This window comes from Hermetia illucens, chromosome 2 (assembly GCF_905115235.1).
Source record: "Hermetia illucens chromosome 2, iHerIll2.2.curated.20191125, whole genome shotgun sequence".
Classification (NCBI taxonomy): domain Eukaryota; kingdom Metazoa; phylum Arthropoda; class Insecta; order Diptera; family Stratiomyidae; genus Hermetia; species Hermetia illucens.
In genome coordinates, this window is record NC_051850.1 from 90,801,734 (window position 1) to 90,819,255 (window position 17,522).

Here is a 17,522-nt window from a genome sequence, read left to right on the forward strand (position 1 = left end):
GATGCCGAATTAATGGGTTGGGGTGGTCCTCTGTTCTTTCGAAGAACTTTTCCATTAGTGTGAGAACGTATTCCCGAAGTGGTTTTACTTTGACTCGCCTATACACTTGGACGTTATTGCCGATCTTTTTGGTTTTCCAATTGTATGACAAGCCTGGGCTAAGGATTCGGCGTTCGACTGTCTCACATTTTGCCATGGCTGTGTCCGGATAGCTGAGTCGTTAGAGCGCAAGGCTGTCGTACGGAAGGTCGCGGTTCAAATCTCACTGGTGGCGGTGGAATATGTATCGTGATTTGACATCGGATACCAGTCGACTCAGCTGTGAATGAGTACCTGAGTCAAATCAGGGTAATAATCTCGGGCGAGCGCAATGCTGACCACATTGCCTCCTAGTGTACCGTTACGGTCTTGAATGAAGTGCTCTAACACACTTGAAGGCTCTGTTTCAATTGGATTGTTGCGCCAACGATTATTATTATTTCCGAGTTATCACAATCTCGACAGATGCCGGATTTTACCTAATACTAGCACTAAGTGCCAAGTATTTAAGCTCGGACGATCCTACCTTATTAAAAACTAAAGGGGCGTTGGTGGTGGTGGCCGATGGTAGGTCAGTGGGAGAATCCGTCGAGTACTCCCCGCAACATCGAACACGTATGCAGAATGGCGTACTTCTGCACGGTTTGAACCAGACTGTGCGAAAGTCCCAGGACATCAAGGGAAGCCGTCAGGGATTTAGGTAAAATACCTGTAGCGGACAATATTATGGGAAATACAACCACCAGCTCGAGACGTCAAATTTCTTTGATTTCCCGAGCCAATGGCTCATAGTTCACCTTCTTCTCCACGTATTTCCGTTCACTGTTGCTATTATGGGGGAAAGCAATATCAATAATATACGCGGAGCGACCCGTCTTGTCAACTAACAGTACGTCAGGCTTGTTGTGTGCGGTATGGCGATCAGTCAGAACTTGCCGGTCCCAATACATGCTGTAAGCAGAACTATCAAGTACTGCTTGCGGCTCATATCGGTAAACCGGACATGTTCCCGTGATCAGCCCATGCTTATATGCAAGGTTTTGATGGATAACCTTACATACAGCATTATGCCTGGTGATGTATTGCACCGGTGCCATAACAGTACAGCCAGAAATGAGATGGTCCAACGTCTCTAACGCCGAACCACACATTCTGCACTGGTCGTTCTCCACCCGTTCTTTCATGATGAGCTTTTTATAAGCTCGGGGGGCGACCACGTCATCCTGAATGGCACACATGAATCCCTCCGTCTCAGCAAAGAGCTCCCCAGTACACAGCCATCCGTTCGACACATGCAAATCGACAAATGGCTGCCAAAGACAATTCATCTGTTTATCGTGCATTGCCTTCGACTTCCATTCATCGATCCGCTCTTGGTCCGACTTCACCCCACTCAGAGGATTGAAAGATCGATCCTTCAAGTTAAGTGGAGTCAGTCCACAATCTGCCTTACAGACAGCCGCATGCAAGGGACTCGCCTGCTCTTTGCTATAAAAATAAGCGCGCAGCGAGTGGACTTGGCGATGATGTTGTGCCGCCACGTCAACCACGCCCCTACCTCCGATGTCACGAGGCAGGTTCACCCGCTCCACGGCAGACTTTGGGTGATGCATTCGGAATTTGGACATAGTTGTCCGTATCCGCCGCTGGACGTTTTCCAGGTCGCTCTTCGTCCACGCCAATATTCCGAATGCATAAGCCAGTGAAGAGATAGCGAATACATTCAACGCGCTTATTTTATTCTTCCCCGAGAGATGCGACTTCAGCACCAGCTTTACACGTCGCAGGAATTCGGACAGCAGAGCTTCCTTCAGATCACCAACTCGAGCATGGGTTCCTTGCAGAATTCCTAGGTACTTGTAGAAGTCTGTCTCGGTCATAGCTTCGATGTGGAGGTCATGATGCTATGTCCGGCATGCGGCTCGTGATGACCTTTGCGGATGGCTTGGGTTCGACACTTGTTTAATCCAAACTCCATCCGAATATCACGGCTGAACATGTCTATTATTCGCAGCAGACTTCTAAGATGGTTGTCAGTACCAGCATACAGCTTGATGTCATCTAAGTACATCAAGTGTGTCAGTTCGCACTTAGCACGTAGGCCATACTTTATAGCAAAACTACACCCTCTAGCATCATTCAGTAGCCATGAAAGGGGGTTCAGTGCCATACAAAACCAAAGGGGACTCAACGAATCCCCCTAGAAGATGCCCTCCCGTATACGGATGGGCTCTGAAGTATTAGCACCCTCAGATGTACGCAGCGATAGGGTGGTATGCCACCCTTTCATGACTGTCGCCAGAAACTTTATTAGTTTCGGATCAATGCGATACAGATGTAGGATGTCGATTAGCCAGGTATGCGGAACGCTATCAAAAGCCTTGGCATAATCGATATAGCAGCTGAAGAGGTTTCTTTGGCCTCTAGTAGCTTGTCCTACAACTACCGAGTCGATAATGAGTTGCTCTTTGCAGCCCCTTGACCCAACTCGGCAGTCCTTCTGCTCCTCGGACAGAATGTTGTTGGTCTCGAGGTGCGCATTGATCCTTCCACTAATAATGAACGTGATGAATTTGTAGAGGGTTGGTAAGCAAGTGATCGGTCTTGTGTCTGCGAGGTCCTGCACAGTGTCCTTCTTAGGGATAAGGTAGGTAATCCCCGCAGTGAGGAAAGGTGGAAATTTCTCCGGCGGACTCATGACCTCATTTATACTGCGTGCCAACCGACTGTGTACGCTGGTAAATTTCTTATACCAGAAATTCTGCACCCGATCCAGACCTGGGCCCCTCCAGTTCTTCGAGATGTTTATGGCTCGTCGAACTTCCTCTTCGGTAACATCCGCGAAATTCTTGCTAGGTGTATTGGCATGGCGGGTGCCTTCGGCGGTGATCCACTCAGCATGCTTGGCAGGTAACCCCCAAAGTCCACCCCAATACTCTTTCGCTTCAATCACCGAGAACTGTATTGTCTGTTGGGATTCGTTGAGAGATTTGAAAAAGCTCCGCTGGTTCCTCGCGTATGTTGCATTCTGAACACGTCTGGAATAACTTTCGCCATACCGTCGTAACCGACTGCATATGACAGAAATTTTCTGTTTTAGTGTGTCCAGAATTTCAACTACGGGTGTCTCACAGCGGATGGCATAGTTCCAGTAAACCCTCTGCACTTTATTTCTCACCCGTCGGCTGGCATTGCCAGTGCTGATCTGAATCAGTCTAGCAATGTCCTACCTTAGTGAGTCCCGCCGACGTTCCAGACGAATTTTCCATGGTAGATCTCTTTTGTCACTCAAACCAATAACACGAAAGCGAATCTTCTGACCGTGCAATCTGAAAGCCGCAACTGCACCACAATACACAAGTGATTGTAGTTGCAGCAGCGACATATCAACACACAGCCGAGATGCAATCTCATCATTGATTTGAGATAGAATTCCCGGAGTTGCTGGAGATGCATAGAGCCTGGGAGTACCTGGTCTATGCAAAGGATCCATATCCGAGAATTCTATACACGCTGTTTGGAATTCGTCCTGAACCTCAGCGGAAACCTCAGCTGGACGGTGGAGAAGAGTGCTTCGGCGAGTACTGAAACTGTTACCTGCAGTGCGGCGTGGTGTTGTTGATGCCGCCGCCTCTGCCCCCATCGACTCTCGGTCACCAGTTTCCCCGATGACTTCAAGTCGAACACGCTCCCTGATTGTGGCCGCGATTGTGTCGCTGCGAGTAATAAAGCGGTACTGGTCTGCGACTCGCTGCACAGTCACGTGCGCGAATTGCGGGAAACGCTCGACGAATCTCTGATGCAACAAGGGGGCGGTAAGATGTTGTACCCGCCCCCGCCATTATTTCGTAGTAGGAGCGGATGATGAAGAGGTTTATTTCTTCAGTCCATTTCATCCGCTTCCTACGCGAACCTGCTGAAGTGGTCGCTACAGATTGTGGCGAAACAGCTGCAGCAGCGGAGCTGTGCTCCTGGTTGTCGTGGCGCCTAGACGTCGAACCGCCCCACGACTAGCGGTTTCGACGCCGTGCTGTCCATTACGAGAGCCCGACCCATTCACCAAGTCAGACGACTCCCGCCGGTTATCCGTACCGGACCTTAAATTTCTCCTTCTTCTCATTGCTGGTGGTGCATTTTATCCCTAGCTGCCAGGTGTTGAGATAGCTTCCTTAGTGAGTAATCTGCAAGACTGCAAAGTTCCTGCACTTTCCTCACCTACCCCCTGAGACGCTGCGGTGGCGTACAGCCATTCAGACTGAAGCTATCCATCCCTCCTCCTTTCACAACCGGGCTTGGAACCGGCTTCGGCGGAGTTATTATTATTATTATTGTGAGGAAACTTTGTATTGCGAACATTTATAAATAACACTTATTTACTACAATTTCAACCATTACATTCAAACTATACCGCACGAAACGCTTTTTATACACAAACTGATCCAAAGCGCAATTAATTCGAGATAAACTAAACCTTTTCAAATAAAATTCCCGCTTCTATTACCTCTTAAAACTCACGTTTCGTTATACAGGGTGCGGCAGCATAACTTCCTTTTTTCAAAACTCAATAAAAACTATTGTATGCATCGGAAAATATTTATTTATTTTGTATAATGTTCTCAGGTGATCTAACGGGCCGAGGGACTTCAGTTCTTCCTTTTGTCGCACTTGCAGTTTGTCTGAATGTAGTGACCCATGTAACAATTGATTTGCAATCTGGGACGGGAGCCAACGGGGCTAAATTAAAGCGATTCCGAAATGCACGCTGTGTTGCAATAACCGAACATCCGCTTGAAAAGTAAACCTCAACGACAAAGGCACGCTCCTCACTATTCCAACGCATGATGGCGACTGAACCGTGTCGGGACAAAACTTTGCAGTATCCCCTCTTGAAAGAGACTACTAGCGCTCCGCTATGACATCAACTAACTGAGTGGCGCGCATTTTAAAAAAGGAAGTTATGCTGCCGCACCCTGTATTACCTTTGTTTACTTTTTATTTGCACTGAACCAAACGTACACTTTTCAACGTTTGTAATTCTCGCGGCGCACTCTATTCATAAATGAGCTTTCGCATCGGCAGCTTCCAAATAGGCTTTGCTTGAGGCTACGCAAATAGATGCCATTCAAATGATTTTTTTCAGAAATTTTTCTTTTTTCGATTCAAAATACTAAAATATACAAGTCTGACAGAGGCCATGACAGATAATTTTTCCTTCAATAAAATATGGCTGATTCTTCTTATTCTTTTCGTCTCTCTTATCAATGCAATGATTTCCAGCCACTATTTTTCTAAACGGATTGTGTAAACAGAACCTTATTAAAATCGATTCAATGTCTATCCTCTGTCTGTCTGTAATACTTAATCTACTCGCAAACACCGGAACCTATTGTCACAAAAATTTGGCGAGAATATATGGTCGGACAACTCCTTGCCATGCAATAAATGAAACTTTTCAAGTTTTTGTGAAACAAAACCTTATTAGAATCGAGATGGTGTCTGTCTGTCCGTCAAAAATCTCACGTGACTTAGGGTGCAAATCATTGTACATACAATTTATAATTAATATGTCAGTGCAGCGAATTTTTAGTTACGTAAGAATGGAAAAATGTCCGGATTGGTCACACGTTAAGAGCGCTGGGCTGTCGTAGCGGAAGGTCGCGGTTCAAATCTCACTTGTGTTAGAAGGATTGGTTATCGTAACTGAATGCGGGATGCCAGTCGACTCAGCTTCGAATGAGTTCCTGTGGGTAATAATCTCAAAATATATGGTGGCAGCGTCATCACCAAATCAACCAACAAAATCAAACGGTACTGGTCAAACGAGAAGAATATAACTTTGAGACCGTTGATAATTTCTCCTATCTAGGGTCGAAAATCACAACCAAGCTACGATGATGAAGTCCGTACACGGTTGTTGGCTGCCAACAGAGCCTATTCCAGATTACAAAAACTGTTCCACTTGAAAAGTCTTACCATAGGGTCAAAGCTCTTACTTCACAAGACAATGATCTTGCCAGTCCTCCTGTATTCCTCGGAGACTTGGGTTCTTAGCAAGAAAAATTGCGAAATCTTGGCCGCGTTCGAGAAAAGAATCCTCCGAAGAATTCTTGGCCCCCTACATGAGGATAGATGATTCCGTAGCCTTCATTACGACGAAATCTATAAGCGATGCCATGACCGTCAGGTAGTGGATAAAATCCAGCTAAATAAGTTGCGGTGGACGGGTCACTTAATCCGTATGGATGAGGATGATCCAGCTGAAAAAGTCTATAAGTCTATCTTTCGTAGAAAAAGAAGACGAGGCGGGCTCTACCTGAGATGGGCCGATGGAGTAGACCAGGACGCCAGGCAGCCTTTAGGGATATCGAATTTGGTGGACTTTGGCGCAAAACCGGGATGTCTGGAGTTCCTCATTAAGACAGGCCTAGACCGGATACCGGTTGTTGCGCCTTTGATGAATGGTCGCTGTTCGTGGTTTTCGCCTTGTCAAGATAGTCGATCAATATTATACTATGCGCATGTTGAATCTTTGGGGTTGACTCCACACGTGTAGAGCCCATATCGACGCATAAATTCGGTTTTTTTGTGGAAGAAGAGCTTCAAACGCTTCTCTGAATCGTCAACGCATTGTTGTTTTTGGTGGATTGTGAGTTCACGCGCAGCCACTTTGAAGATAACTTTCGTATACCCAAACATTCATGCACAATATGTCCAAGACCTGTCCTTTGATACCTTTAGAGCCTATCTCGATCAACTTCACTTTGGGGTCCTCCAAAATTATTTTGTGGTCTTTTTAAGGTTTTGTTTGAAACAACAGAGTATGGTCATGGTATCAAATGAAAGGGCTCGAATAGTGCTTTCTGTATTGAATGAAGCATTGGGGAGTGAGGGGTCAAAATGTGTGCCCCGAAAGTTGAAACAGCAAGTATCGATATTGCGGGAACAATTTGTTTCCTTCCGTATCTATCCCTCCAAAGTGCCTTTTTTACCTAATCTTCACATTGTTAATATCTATATGGTGTCGTTCCTCTACGTACGGCATGTTTGGCCCCATTGGTTTGGTTGGCTTTCTATCATTTCTTCTCGATGATCCTGCCTCCATTAGATGTTCTGTAAAACAACCAATCTATTATTTGGTCCGACGTAAACTTTTAGAAATTCAGAGCAAGATACCTTCTGTATTTTCCAGTAGGCAACCTATGAATGCTAGATTAAATTCCGATTTAGGTAATTTCAACTCCCCCGTTATTTAGGTTTCTATAAAATATTATAATTAAGTAATTAACAATTAGATTATATATTATATACTATATGAGAATCTTGGTAATTATTTTTAGTAGTAAATTTGTTGCAAATCGAAAACTTTCAACGTTATTATCACGCTGCCTGACAAAATATATCCATATATCCTTACGAGTTAGGTACATATGCGAACAATTATTTTATGTATACACAAAGCCTTTCATACCTGAAGCATCAAGTTTCTGGTTTTCCGATTGTAATATGTTGGATATTATCTTATATAAGTTATCGATGTTCCAGGTGATGCGAAAAATAACTGACCTGGATAACCTAGTTGAGTTCAATCCGCTTCTACAATCGTGGACGATTTGTTGCATGACAAAAGGACTACGCATCACCTTCAGTGCTACCTGACTATCGCTGCAGATGCCAATACGCCTACTCCTAAATTGATCGTCAATCACGCAGATTACGCAGTTAGGAGCGGATAAACTTCAGCCTGAAATAGCGTCGCATATTGTCCAAAGGAAAATTCCCAATTCTCGTTTTTATTCGAAATATATTTCCAGATATTTCAGTGAGAATGATGTTGAGCTAATCTGCCTGAAATTCTTTGATTTGAAAAGTCATTTTTTGCAGGCTTAGGATTGAATACCACTTTCACCTTCTGCCGAGAGGTAGACACGTAGCCCAAAGCAAAATATCCTCGGAAAGTATTTCTTAGAAGTCGCTCTAAGTGCTCTATGCTCACCTGGAACTGGATACCCTCCATTGCTGGATGAATTGCATCCTGCCAGGTACTTTGATGTGATCTCCTTTGGTTCGCCGTGTCTCATTTATGAAGATACGACTCCATTCACTGCCATCAAGCCAAGCTGTAAACCCCTCACCAGTTTGAGTTAGGCACCTGCTAAAAATCAAATTCGTCAGAAGTGGCAGTGTAGGGATCACCCTTTAACAAGGGAAATAAATCTATTGCTCTGAAGTCATCCATAACGGCAAAAACATTCGATCCGTACTTGAAGTTTTTCCCAAAAATTTTGGAGGTCTGAGTAAAAAACAGGCAAAATAAGCCATAAGTCAGATGGAGCGAAAAGTGCTCTACTTGGCCGTTTACGTGGACCGCCTTTTACTTTACAACTTTCACTTATTGTCTTACATGATGTAAATCTCAATGGCTGCTCCCCCAAAGTGCTTTGTTTGGGTTTGGATTTAAAGCAGCAATTTTTGAAATAGAACGAGCTAAAAATGGTATATTAGTAGCCCTTAAAAGTCTTCACGAGGAGATGTTTGCCATTTAAGGAGTCAAATTCGGACATAAAAATTTGTAAGAAAAACACACTTCCGAATGTTCATTGGTAGTCTTTTCCACGCTGCTCCCAGGGCTGAGGTGGAGCAGCGTCTGATGAGTTGCCTGGACAAAACCGTCAGTCGACTTTTTTTGGAAAACTTGTGTGTTTAACCCAAAAAGGAGGAGTTCGTGGGCCGCAAGAGAGGAAATAAGTTGTTTCGCAAGTGGTCCGGTCCGTCATCAAGTGGGTGCGGACTCAGGACTCCCAGTTCCTGAGCCTTTTTCAGTCTAAGCTGCGCTGGGCAAAAAATATTCCGTATCCACCCAAGTTATTCCTAAAATCCCTATTTTATCACAATCAGAAAGGTACAATAGATATTTCTTCTTCATTAGAAACTTAGGAAATCTCGAAACTGTATTTACCTTCAATGCGAATTAATTAAGCCTTGGCTTCAATTAGCACTCGTCTGACTTTCTGTTTACATGAATCAGCCTGTTCTGTTTATTTGGAGTTGTAGTTAAGTGTTTATGTCTAGGTCCCGAGACGTTTTATCCTTGGGGACTCTTGATTGCCTTCGGAACCTTTCGCATGTATTGAGAAACTTTCTAGAACTGTTGACTGTATTTTCTGAAAAGGTTTTTGTTCGGCTCTAATCGTTTTCCTCTAACCTCCGCATAGATTTGAACAAAAGATTTCATCAACTTGAGTAGTGAATACTCGTCGCCATCTAATTTCGCTTTCCATTTCATTTCACTTTCAGAATAAAATTGTCATGGTTGACCATACCAGGGTGAAGCTGCAAATTTGGGACACAGCAGGACAGGAACGGTTCCGAAGCGTAACCCATGCCTACTACAGGGACGCTCACGGTATGTGGCCTTTGTTTTTTTTAATGAAAATATTTTCAATTATGGCTTTATATACAACTTCCCCCGCCTGCGTTGATTTGATTTGCAAAAATAGCATTATTGCTCCTTTACGATGTCACAAACAAAGTTAGCTTTGATAACATCCGAGCCTGGCTAGTCGAGATTAGGGAATATGCACAAGAGGACGTCGTTATAATGTTGCTGGGTGAGTTCTCTGGCCCTTAATTTATGTGGCGCTTTCTTGCAGTCGTTCTTAATGGTTTTTGGTCTGATATCGTTTTAATCATACTTCAGGTAATAAAGCAGACTGTGGCTACGAGCGACAGGTGCGGAAGGAGGAAGGCGAGAGATTAGCCCGGGAGTATAATGTTGCTTTCATGGAGACATCAGCAAAAACTGGACTGAATGTCGAACTGGCGTTTTCAGCAGTCGCAAGGTGAGTACGCAAAGTTCAACTTCAGATAACAACTTGCCTGGGGTGCTCTGGATTCGAATAAATCCATTTACGTGAATTAAAGTGAAGTCACAGTTAATTAAGAGTAGCTCCTCTGGTTGTTAAGAGAATTAGTTTTAATTTTGAAACTGACTTTTGTTGATACGATGCAAATGTTTATAGTAGAATATTTCAAATCTGTTTATTTTAGGTATTTCGACAATTGCACAGAAATGGGTGTCGGTCCATAATTAATTTGATTTTGGGCGAAATGGATCCATTTTCCCGTCTATATGAAATTCACTCACATTTTAACGTTTTGTGTGAATCAAATCCTTACTGAAATCGGTTTATTGTCTATCTGTAGTGTAGTTTCCATAGTGAACAATAGATAAATAACTAAGTATCTACACAAAAAGGAACCAGTCGGTTTTTTAAGTTGAAACATTAAAAAGTTTCCAAATTCCATACATATATACGCGACATGACATAGCACAAAGACCGATACTTCTCTGAAATAAAAGACAGAACTCAGTCGGCCTATTCCTAAGGTACATTACCAATTTAAAAAAATCTACTATTTGTTTTTTGCATTTTTCAACTCCAACTTAAAATCTCCATCTTAAAATATTTTGGGAAAATACGAATGCAATTTCAGTTCTTCGCAGCCAGGATTGTGTATTCTCTCCTTATAAAATGCGGATTTCTTCCATTCATTGGCTAACATAGAAGAATGCTTACTTTTATATAGCCCAGGCGCGTTGACTTTTTTTTTATCTGGCCGGAAGTTAATCTCAGAATATACTTGATCAATTTCAATAAATCTCACTGTGCTTTGTTTCCAAAACAGAAACACTGGGAAATGGTGCGATTTTTGAAACTTTTTGTTCAAAGTTTCGCCATTTCTGGTACACTGCCGGTGTAATTGGTCCAAGGCAAATGTACTTCTAGGCAATGGGCGGATACACTAGCATATTCCAGGCGCAAATATACGCCATAGACAGATATTACTCTTTAATATCCAAAGGAACTACAGGGGGCAGAACATTGCTATTCTCACCGATAGCCAAGCAGCGATCAAGGGACTTAGATCCAACCAGGTGAAGTCTAAACTCGTATCGGAATGACTTGAAAGCTCCAATAAGGTCCGGATACTCTGGGTTCCAGGCCATGTTGGGTTGGCAAGCAAATAGACAGCGGGCGAACTAGCCAAGAAGGGAGCAGGAACGTCTTTTCACAGGCCAAAACCCTTCTGTGGAATCGGAATCGGTTTCGTGGCTATGGCACTAAGAAATGAAGAGGAACGGTTGAGGAAACTATACTGGGCGGGCTTACCAGGGATGGAGCAGTCCAGGGTTCTTATTGGGGGATACGAACCCATGCGCACAAAGGATTGCTTAAACCTCACCGAAAAGAACCTCCGAATCATAATGGGAATTCTCACTGGTCACTGCCGGCTAAACTATCACCTAGGGAAGCTAGGGATATCTATGGACACTGCCTGCAGGTTTTGCGCGGAGTGTAATGAAACCTCTACACACATGCTGGCTCAGTGTCCTGTACTTGTGCAAAGTAGGTCGAGGCATCTGGGAGAACACTTAATACCAGATCATCATCACTATCATCAACGGCGCAACAACCGGTATCCGGTCTAGGCCTACCTTAATAAGGAATTCCAGACATCCCAGTTTAGTGCCAAGGTCCACCAATTCGATATCCCTAAAAGCTGCCTGGCATCCCGATCTACGTCATCGTTCTATCTCAGGTGGGGTCCGCCTCGTCTTCTTTTTCTACCATAGATATTGCCCTTATAGACCTTCCGGGTGGGATCATCCTCATCCACACGGATTAAGTGAACCGCCCACCGTAACCTGAGCTGAATTTTACCCACAACCGGACGGTCATGGTATCGCCCATAATTTTCGTCGCTATGTTGGCTACGGAATCGTCTATCCTCATGTAAGGGACCAAAAATTCTTCGGAGGATTCTTCTCTCGAACACGGCCAAGAGTTCGCAATTCCTCTTGCTAAGAACCCAAGCCTCCGAAGAATACATGAGGAGTGACAAGATCATTGTCTTGTACAGTAAGAGCTTGGACCCTATGGTGAGACGTTTTGAGCGGAACAGTTTTTGTAAGCTGAAATAGGCTCTGTTGGCTGCCAACAACCGTGCCCGGATTTCATCATCGTAACGCTTGTGCTTTTCGAGCCTAGATAGGAGAAATTATCAACCGTCTCAAAGTTGTATTCTCCTCTCCTTATTCTTCCTGTTTGACCAGTGCCGTTTGATGCTGTTGGTTGGTTGGTTTTCGGTGCTGACGTTGCCACCATATACTTTGTCTTGCCTTCATTGATATACAGCCCAAAATCTCGCGCCGTCTGCTCGATCTGGATAAAGGTAGTTTATACGTCTCGGGTGGTTCTTCACATGATGTCGATATCGTCAGCACAGGTCAGTAGTTGGGTAGAGCTAAAGAGGATCGTATCTCTTGCATTTACCTCATCATCACGGATCATTTTCTCGAGGGCCAGGTTAAAGAGGACGCATGATAGGGCGTACACTGTTGTTGATGTCGAATTTTCTTGAGAGTGATGCTGATACTTTTATCTGGCCTCTCACATTGATCGGGGTCAGCCTAGTCAGTCTTGTCAACTTCGTCAGGATACCGAATTCTCTCATGGCCGTGTACAGTTTTACCCTGGCTATGCTACCATGGGCAGCTTTAAAGTCGATGAATAAATGGTGCAACTGGTGTCCATATTCCAACAGCTTTTCCATCGCTCGCCGCACAGAGATGATTTGCCTGGAGTGAAGCCTCATTGATATGGGCCGATGATGTTCTGAGCGTATGGGGCTATCCGGCCTAGCAAGATAGAGGAGAATATCTTATAGATGGTACTTAGCGACGGCATTGATTCGCTGTCGCATACCTTGAGCACAAGTTGATGAACCACTTGGTGTAACTGGTCGCCTCCATACTAAACTAATTCGGCTGTAGTTCCATCGGCTCCTGGCGACTTATGATTTTTAAGCCGATGAATTGTACGGACTGTTTCTCCTATACTTGGTGGTGACAGTATTTGTCCGTCGACTTCAGTTGGCGGGACCTTCAACTCACCGATGTTCTGGTTGTTCAGTAGCTCATCAAAGTACTCAACCCATCGTTTCAGTATGCCCATTCTGTCCGAATTCAGATTTCCCACTTTGTCTCGGCAGAATGAGTATCGAGGTGTATAAGGCTTCATCCTGCTGACTTGTTGGTAAAACTTGCGCGCCTGTTGCGGCTGCTCCCTGTACTTTTCTAGTTTACAGACTTGTTGGTCCTCCCAGGTTTCTTTTTTCCGTCTGTAAAGTCGCTTCTCCACTCGATGGAGTTCATGATAAGTCTGTGCGCGTGTCTGCGTTCTTTAAGATAATGATAACGTTCTTCAGGTGGTTGTGAAGATCATTTGTTGATGCTTCATCTCCAGGTCGCGGGGGCTGTGTCGTGGATGGCTTCCTTAGTTCTCACCTGATTGTCAGATTGAATTCTGGGTGGTGTTGTTATTCGAGTGCGGAACACCATTCCAACGAAATAGTGATCCGAGTCTATATTGGCCCCCCTATATGTTCTGACATTCATGAAGGCAGAGAGGTGGCGGCGTTTGATTGACACTTGGTCAATTTGGTTGAAAGTGGTCCCGTCTGGAGAGGCCCATGAATGTTTGTGGACCGCTTTCCGCGCAAACTAGGTACTTCCAGCAAGCATTTCATATGACACTGCTAGTTGAATAATCCGCGGTCCGTTCTCATTTGTATTTTGGTGTAAGCTGTGGGAGCCAGCGTATAGCCTGAATGCGGGCTCCTTCCCTACTTGACTGTTAAAATCCCCAAGTATGATTTTGATGTCATATCTGGGACAGGCTTCGAGGGTTTGTTCTACTGCCTCGTAGATGGTACCCTTCTCCGACTCTGCAGTCTCCTCTATAGCGGCGTGAACATTTATGAGGCTTATATTTCTAAACTTGGCTCGAAAGAGAAGAGTGCATAGCCGTTCGCGTATGTTTTCAAAGCCGATAACAGTTGGTTTCATTTTTTGGCTGACTAAGAAACCTACTCCGAGCACATGGTTTACTGGATGGCCATTATTTTTTTTTTTTTTTGGGGTAGGGTAGGTGAATGCATTTACGCACACAGTGTTGGACTCCCAATTCGGTACGTCGTCGGACTACCAACTAAACACCTCCCGTTTGTCACATTACTTCGGGCCAGCCCCCGAACTCTCCCGCCTTGCGGAGCCTTCAAATCAGGGAATTCCTTTCACCAACGGGAGGGGAGAGGAGGAAGGGAACTGTCAGTTCAAGGAACCCCCTGCTATCCGGCTCCTCCACCGGTCAAGTTCTATCTTCTTAGCAACGAGAAGGGCCCGAACGTAATGGGTAACACGGTTCCAGCTATCAGCAGTCCTCAGCATCTCTTCCACAATGTTGTCTGGAGAGAGATCCCCTGTGTTTAAATAGAGCTGCTGACGAACCCCATCCCACCTTCCACAAGAAAAAAAAGTGTGGTGGGCATCGTCCACAACTCCATTGCAAAACACACAATCCTGAGAACGCGCCTTTCCAATCTTGTGCAGGTAAGACTGAAAACTTCTATGCCCACTTAAAAATTGGATAAGGAAATAGTCAGTCTCACCATGCTTCCGATTCAGCCACGCACCTAAGTTGCCGATGAGCCGCGCAATCGCAAAGAGAGCTGCCACTCGTCTAGAGTGTGTTGCCGTTCTTCGCGAGCAACCACCTCCCTTGGCTAATCTCCCTTGCGCTTGTATATGGCCTGACGCTCCCTAGCAAGAAGGGCAACGGGGATGACTCCCGCGATCACCATCACGGCCGGTTCAGAGACTGTGCGGTACGCAGACGCCACCCGTAAAGTTCCCCGTCTCTGTACTTGTGCGAGGCGTCTACGATATACCTCCTTGTTGAGAGCGCCAGCCCATACCTCTGCGCCGTAGAGCAGGGCAGATTGCGTTGAGCTCATCAGGAGACGTCGCCTACTAGACGTAGGACCCCCAATGTTTGCCATTAGCCTACTTAACGCCGAAACTCCAGCCGCAGCCTTGTTCGCTGCTGCTTGGATTTGCTCAGAAAAGCTCATCTTTGAGTTAAGAGACATCCCGAGTTACTTTACCGCTGATTTTGACTCGATTATCGACTCGCCGAACGATATGGGACGCAGGGTCGGAATTCTCTTCTTAGTCAGGATGACTACTTCGGTTTTTTCCAGTGCAAGGTTGAAACCATGAGTAGTCATCCATCCGCTTACCCGTCGCATCAATATGCCGAGTCTGCTTTGCGCCTGTTCGACAGTGCGTCCAGCAACAAGCGCTGCGACATCATCTGCGTAGCCGACCAGGCGCAACTCTTCTGGCATGTCGAGTTTAAGCAGACTGTCATAGGTAGCGTTCGAGAGGTCCGGCCCTAGGATGGATCCCTGTACTACCCCGGACGTGACCTCCATCCACATTTGACCCTCTAGTGTTTCATAGAGCAGGGAGCGGTTCCTCAGATAGTCCCTCAAAATCCGTAAGAGATAGTTCGGCATGTTGAAGGTATTGTCTAGTGTGCCTAGAATGTCTTTCCATCTTACGGAATTGAAGGCGTTTCTGACGTCAACCGTTACGAGGAGCACCACCCGTCGAGTTCGGCGGCTATGTGCCTCTCGTCGAACGGCGTCCTCGACCTGCATGACAGCAGCAATTGTCGATCTCCCTGCCCTAAAACCAAACTGCCGGGGAGATAAATCTCCGGCGCGTATCGCTTCAGCGAGTCTACTTCTGATGAGCTTTTCGAGCACTTTCCCAGCAGTATCAAGCATACATAGTGGGCGGTATGAAGACGGCAGTTCGGGATCGCCTTTCCCTTTAGGGATCAGCGCAAGCCTCGCAACTTTCCAGCGAGCAGGGAAAATGCCCTCTTTCAGGCAAGCGTTGAATGCGCCGAGCAGTAGACCTGGCCGGTGTTGGAATACCAGTTTGTACACCTCTGCTGGAATACTATCGGGTCCTGGCGCCTTCTTGTTTTTCATAGAGAGGACTGCCTGTTCCAACTCTTTTACAGAGAAAAGTGGACAGTCCTCTGCGCTCTCCGCGCCGACGTCACTATCCCATACGGGGTGTGCAGGGAGGAGTGCCCTTACAATGCGGTCCATCTGCTCGGCCTTAAGTGAAAAGGGTTTCCGCAGAGCCCCGATTTTTCGGGTTACAAGTTTGTAACCGAGTCCCCACGGATCCCCATTCACCTCGTCGATCAGATTTTGCCAGCAGCGAGCTTCGCTCTTCGTTTATTGCGCTGCGGAGTCTCCTTTTGGCTGATTTGTACTCCATCATTATGGTACATGCCTCCTCCCGGTCGCCTAGACGTTGTGTTATGCGGCGGAGCCTGTGACATTCCTTCCGGAGCTCTGCGATTTCCACTGTCCACCAAAACATGGAAGGTTTGCCGCGCCTCGATGTCTTCCTGGGCATGGAGGCTCCGCAGACAGTCGTTATCAGGTTCATAACTGAATTTACGACAGTGTCAGCAGCGGCGCCACCGCCCCCAGGAGTACCCTTCAGCGTGGCCCCACCTGTTCCCAGAGTTTCGACAAACTTCCCGGTGTTCACTTTCGCGACGTTCCATACACAGAAAGATCACTGGGGTGGCGCACACCGAGAGTTTGTGTCTACCACTTCGAAAGCAATAGTCACTTGCCGAAAAGTCTTCCAGAACTCGCCACCCGTCCACCAGCGACACCAGTGATTCCGATGCGAAGGTTACATCTGGAATGCTTCCTTCGCAGCCCGGGCGCCGGAACGTTGGGGTGGATCCGGTGTTAAGACCTACCAGTCCTGTTCTCGCCGCCATTTCCAGAATTCGTTTCCCTCTGGAATCTGTGTGAGGCATGCCCCATTCAAGTGCCCTAGCATTAAAGTCACCCCCGATCAGGATCCGCCCATTCGTGCTTAAGATAGCGTCCTCCAAAGCCTCAAGCCTCCGACGAAAGTCCGGCATCGTCTCATTCAGCATAAAATAGACACTAAAAAACGTCATCCCTGAACACCGAATCCAGACAAAGCCGTCCCCTCGGCCTTGGGCAAGAACCCCCAGGAGGGTGCCGTCCCGAACTCAGATGACAGCGGTACCTGATATGTCTGGGTGCTATGAAACTGGGCCCTTGTTTCGGTACTGCTCACTGATGAGTACTAAATCAGCTTTGGTCTCCACAGCGAACTGCGCTAGTGACTCGTGAGCGGTTGCACTCCGGTGCATATTGATTTGTAGGATGCGAATCATGTTGACCGTATCCTAGCTCTTTCCAGTTCTGCTCTGAAAACTGGACACCGCCCCGATCTCGCAGTGTGCGCAATGCTCTCATCAGTCGCGCCACGGTCCCTGCATAGGACGCAGCTTTCCTTTTCATTGCAGCTGTTCGCTTTATGGCCTGCCTGACCGCATTTACGGCATGTTGCCCTTCTGGCAGGTCCCCGACAGTTTGCAGATGTGTGCCCATAATCCAAACATCTGTAACATTTGGTTGGGGCGGCCCGAATTCGTATCCTACACACTACCCAACCAATTCTTATTTTCCCGCTGTTTAGAAGCTTCCTCGCGTATTGCTCGGCAACT

General features: G+C 46.1%; 1 protein-coding gene across 3 annotated transcripts in view; it reads left to right on the forward strand.

The window, feature by feature from the left end:
• LOC119649072 (ras-related protein Rab-37-like) overlaps positions 1-17,522 on the forward strand; it is a 201,512-nt gene that overhangs the window by 156,069 nt on the left and 27,921 nt on the right. For all 3 annotated transcript variants that reach the window (XM_038051065.1, XM_038051067.1, XM_038051066.1), the window contains 3 exons: positions 9,334-9,442; positions 9,537-9,647; positions 9,737-9,878. In XM_038051065.1, coding sequence (XP_037906993.1) covers positions 9,334-9,442; positions 9,537-9,647; positions 9,737-9,878 — 362 coding nt within the window. The remainder of the gene's footprint in view (positions 1-9,333; positions 9,443-9,536; positions 9,648-9,736; positions 9,879-17,522) is intronic.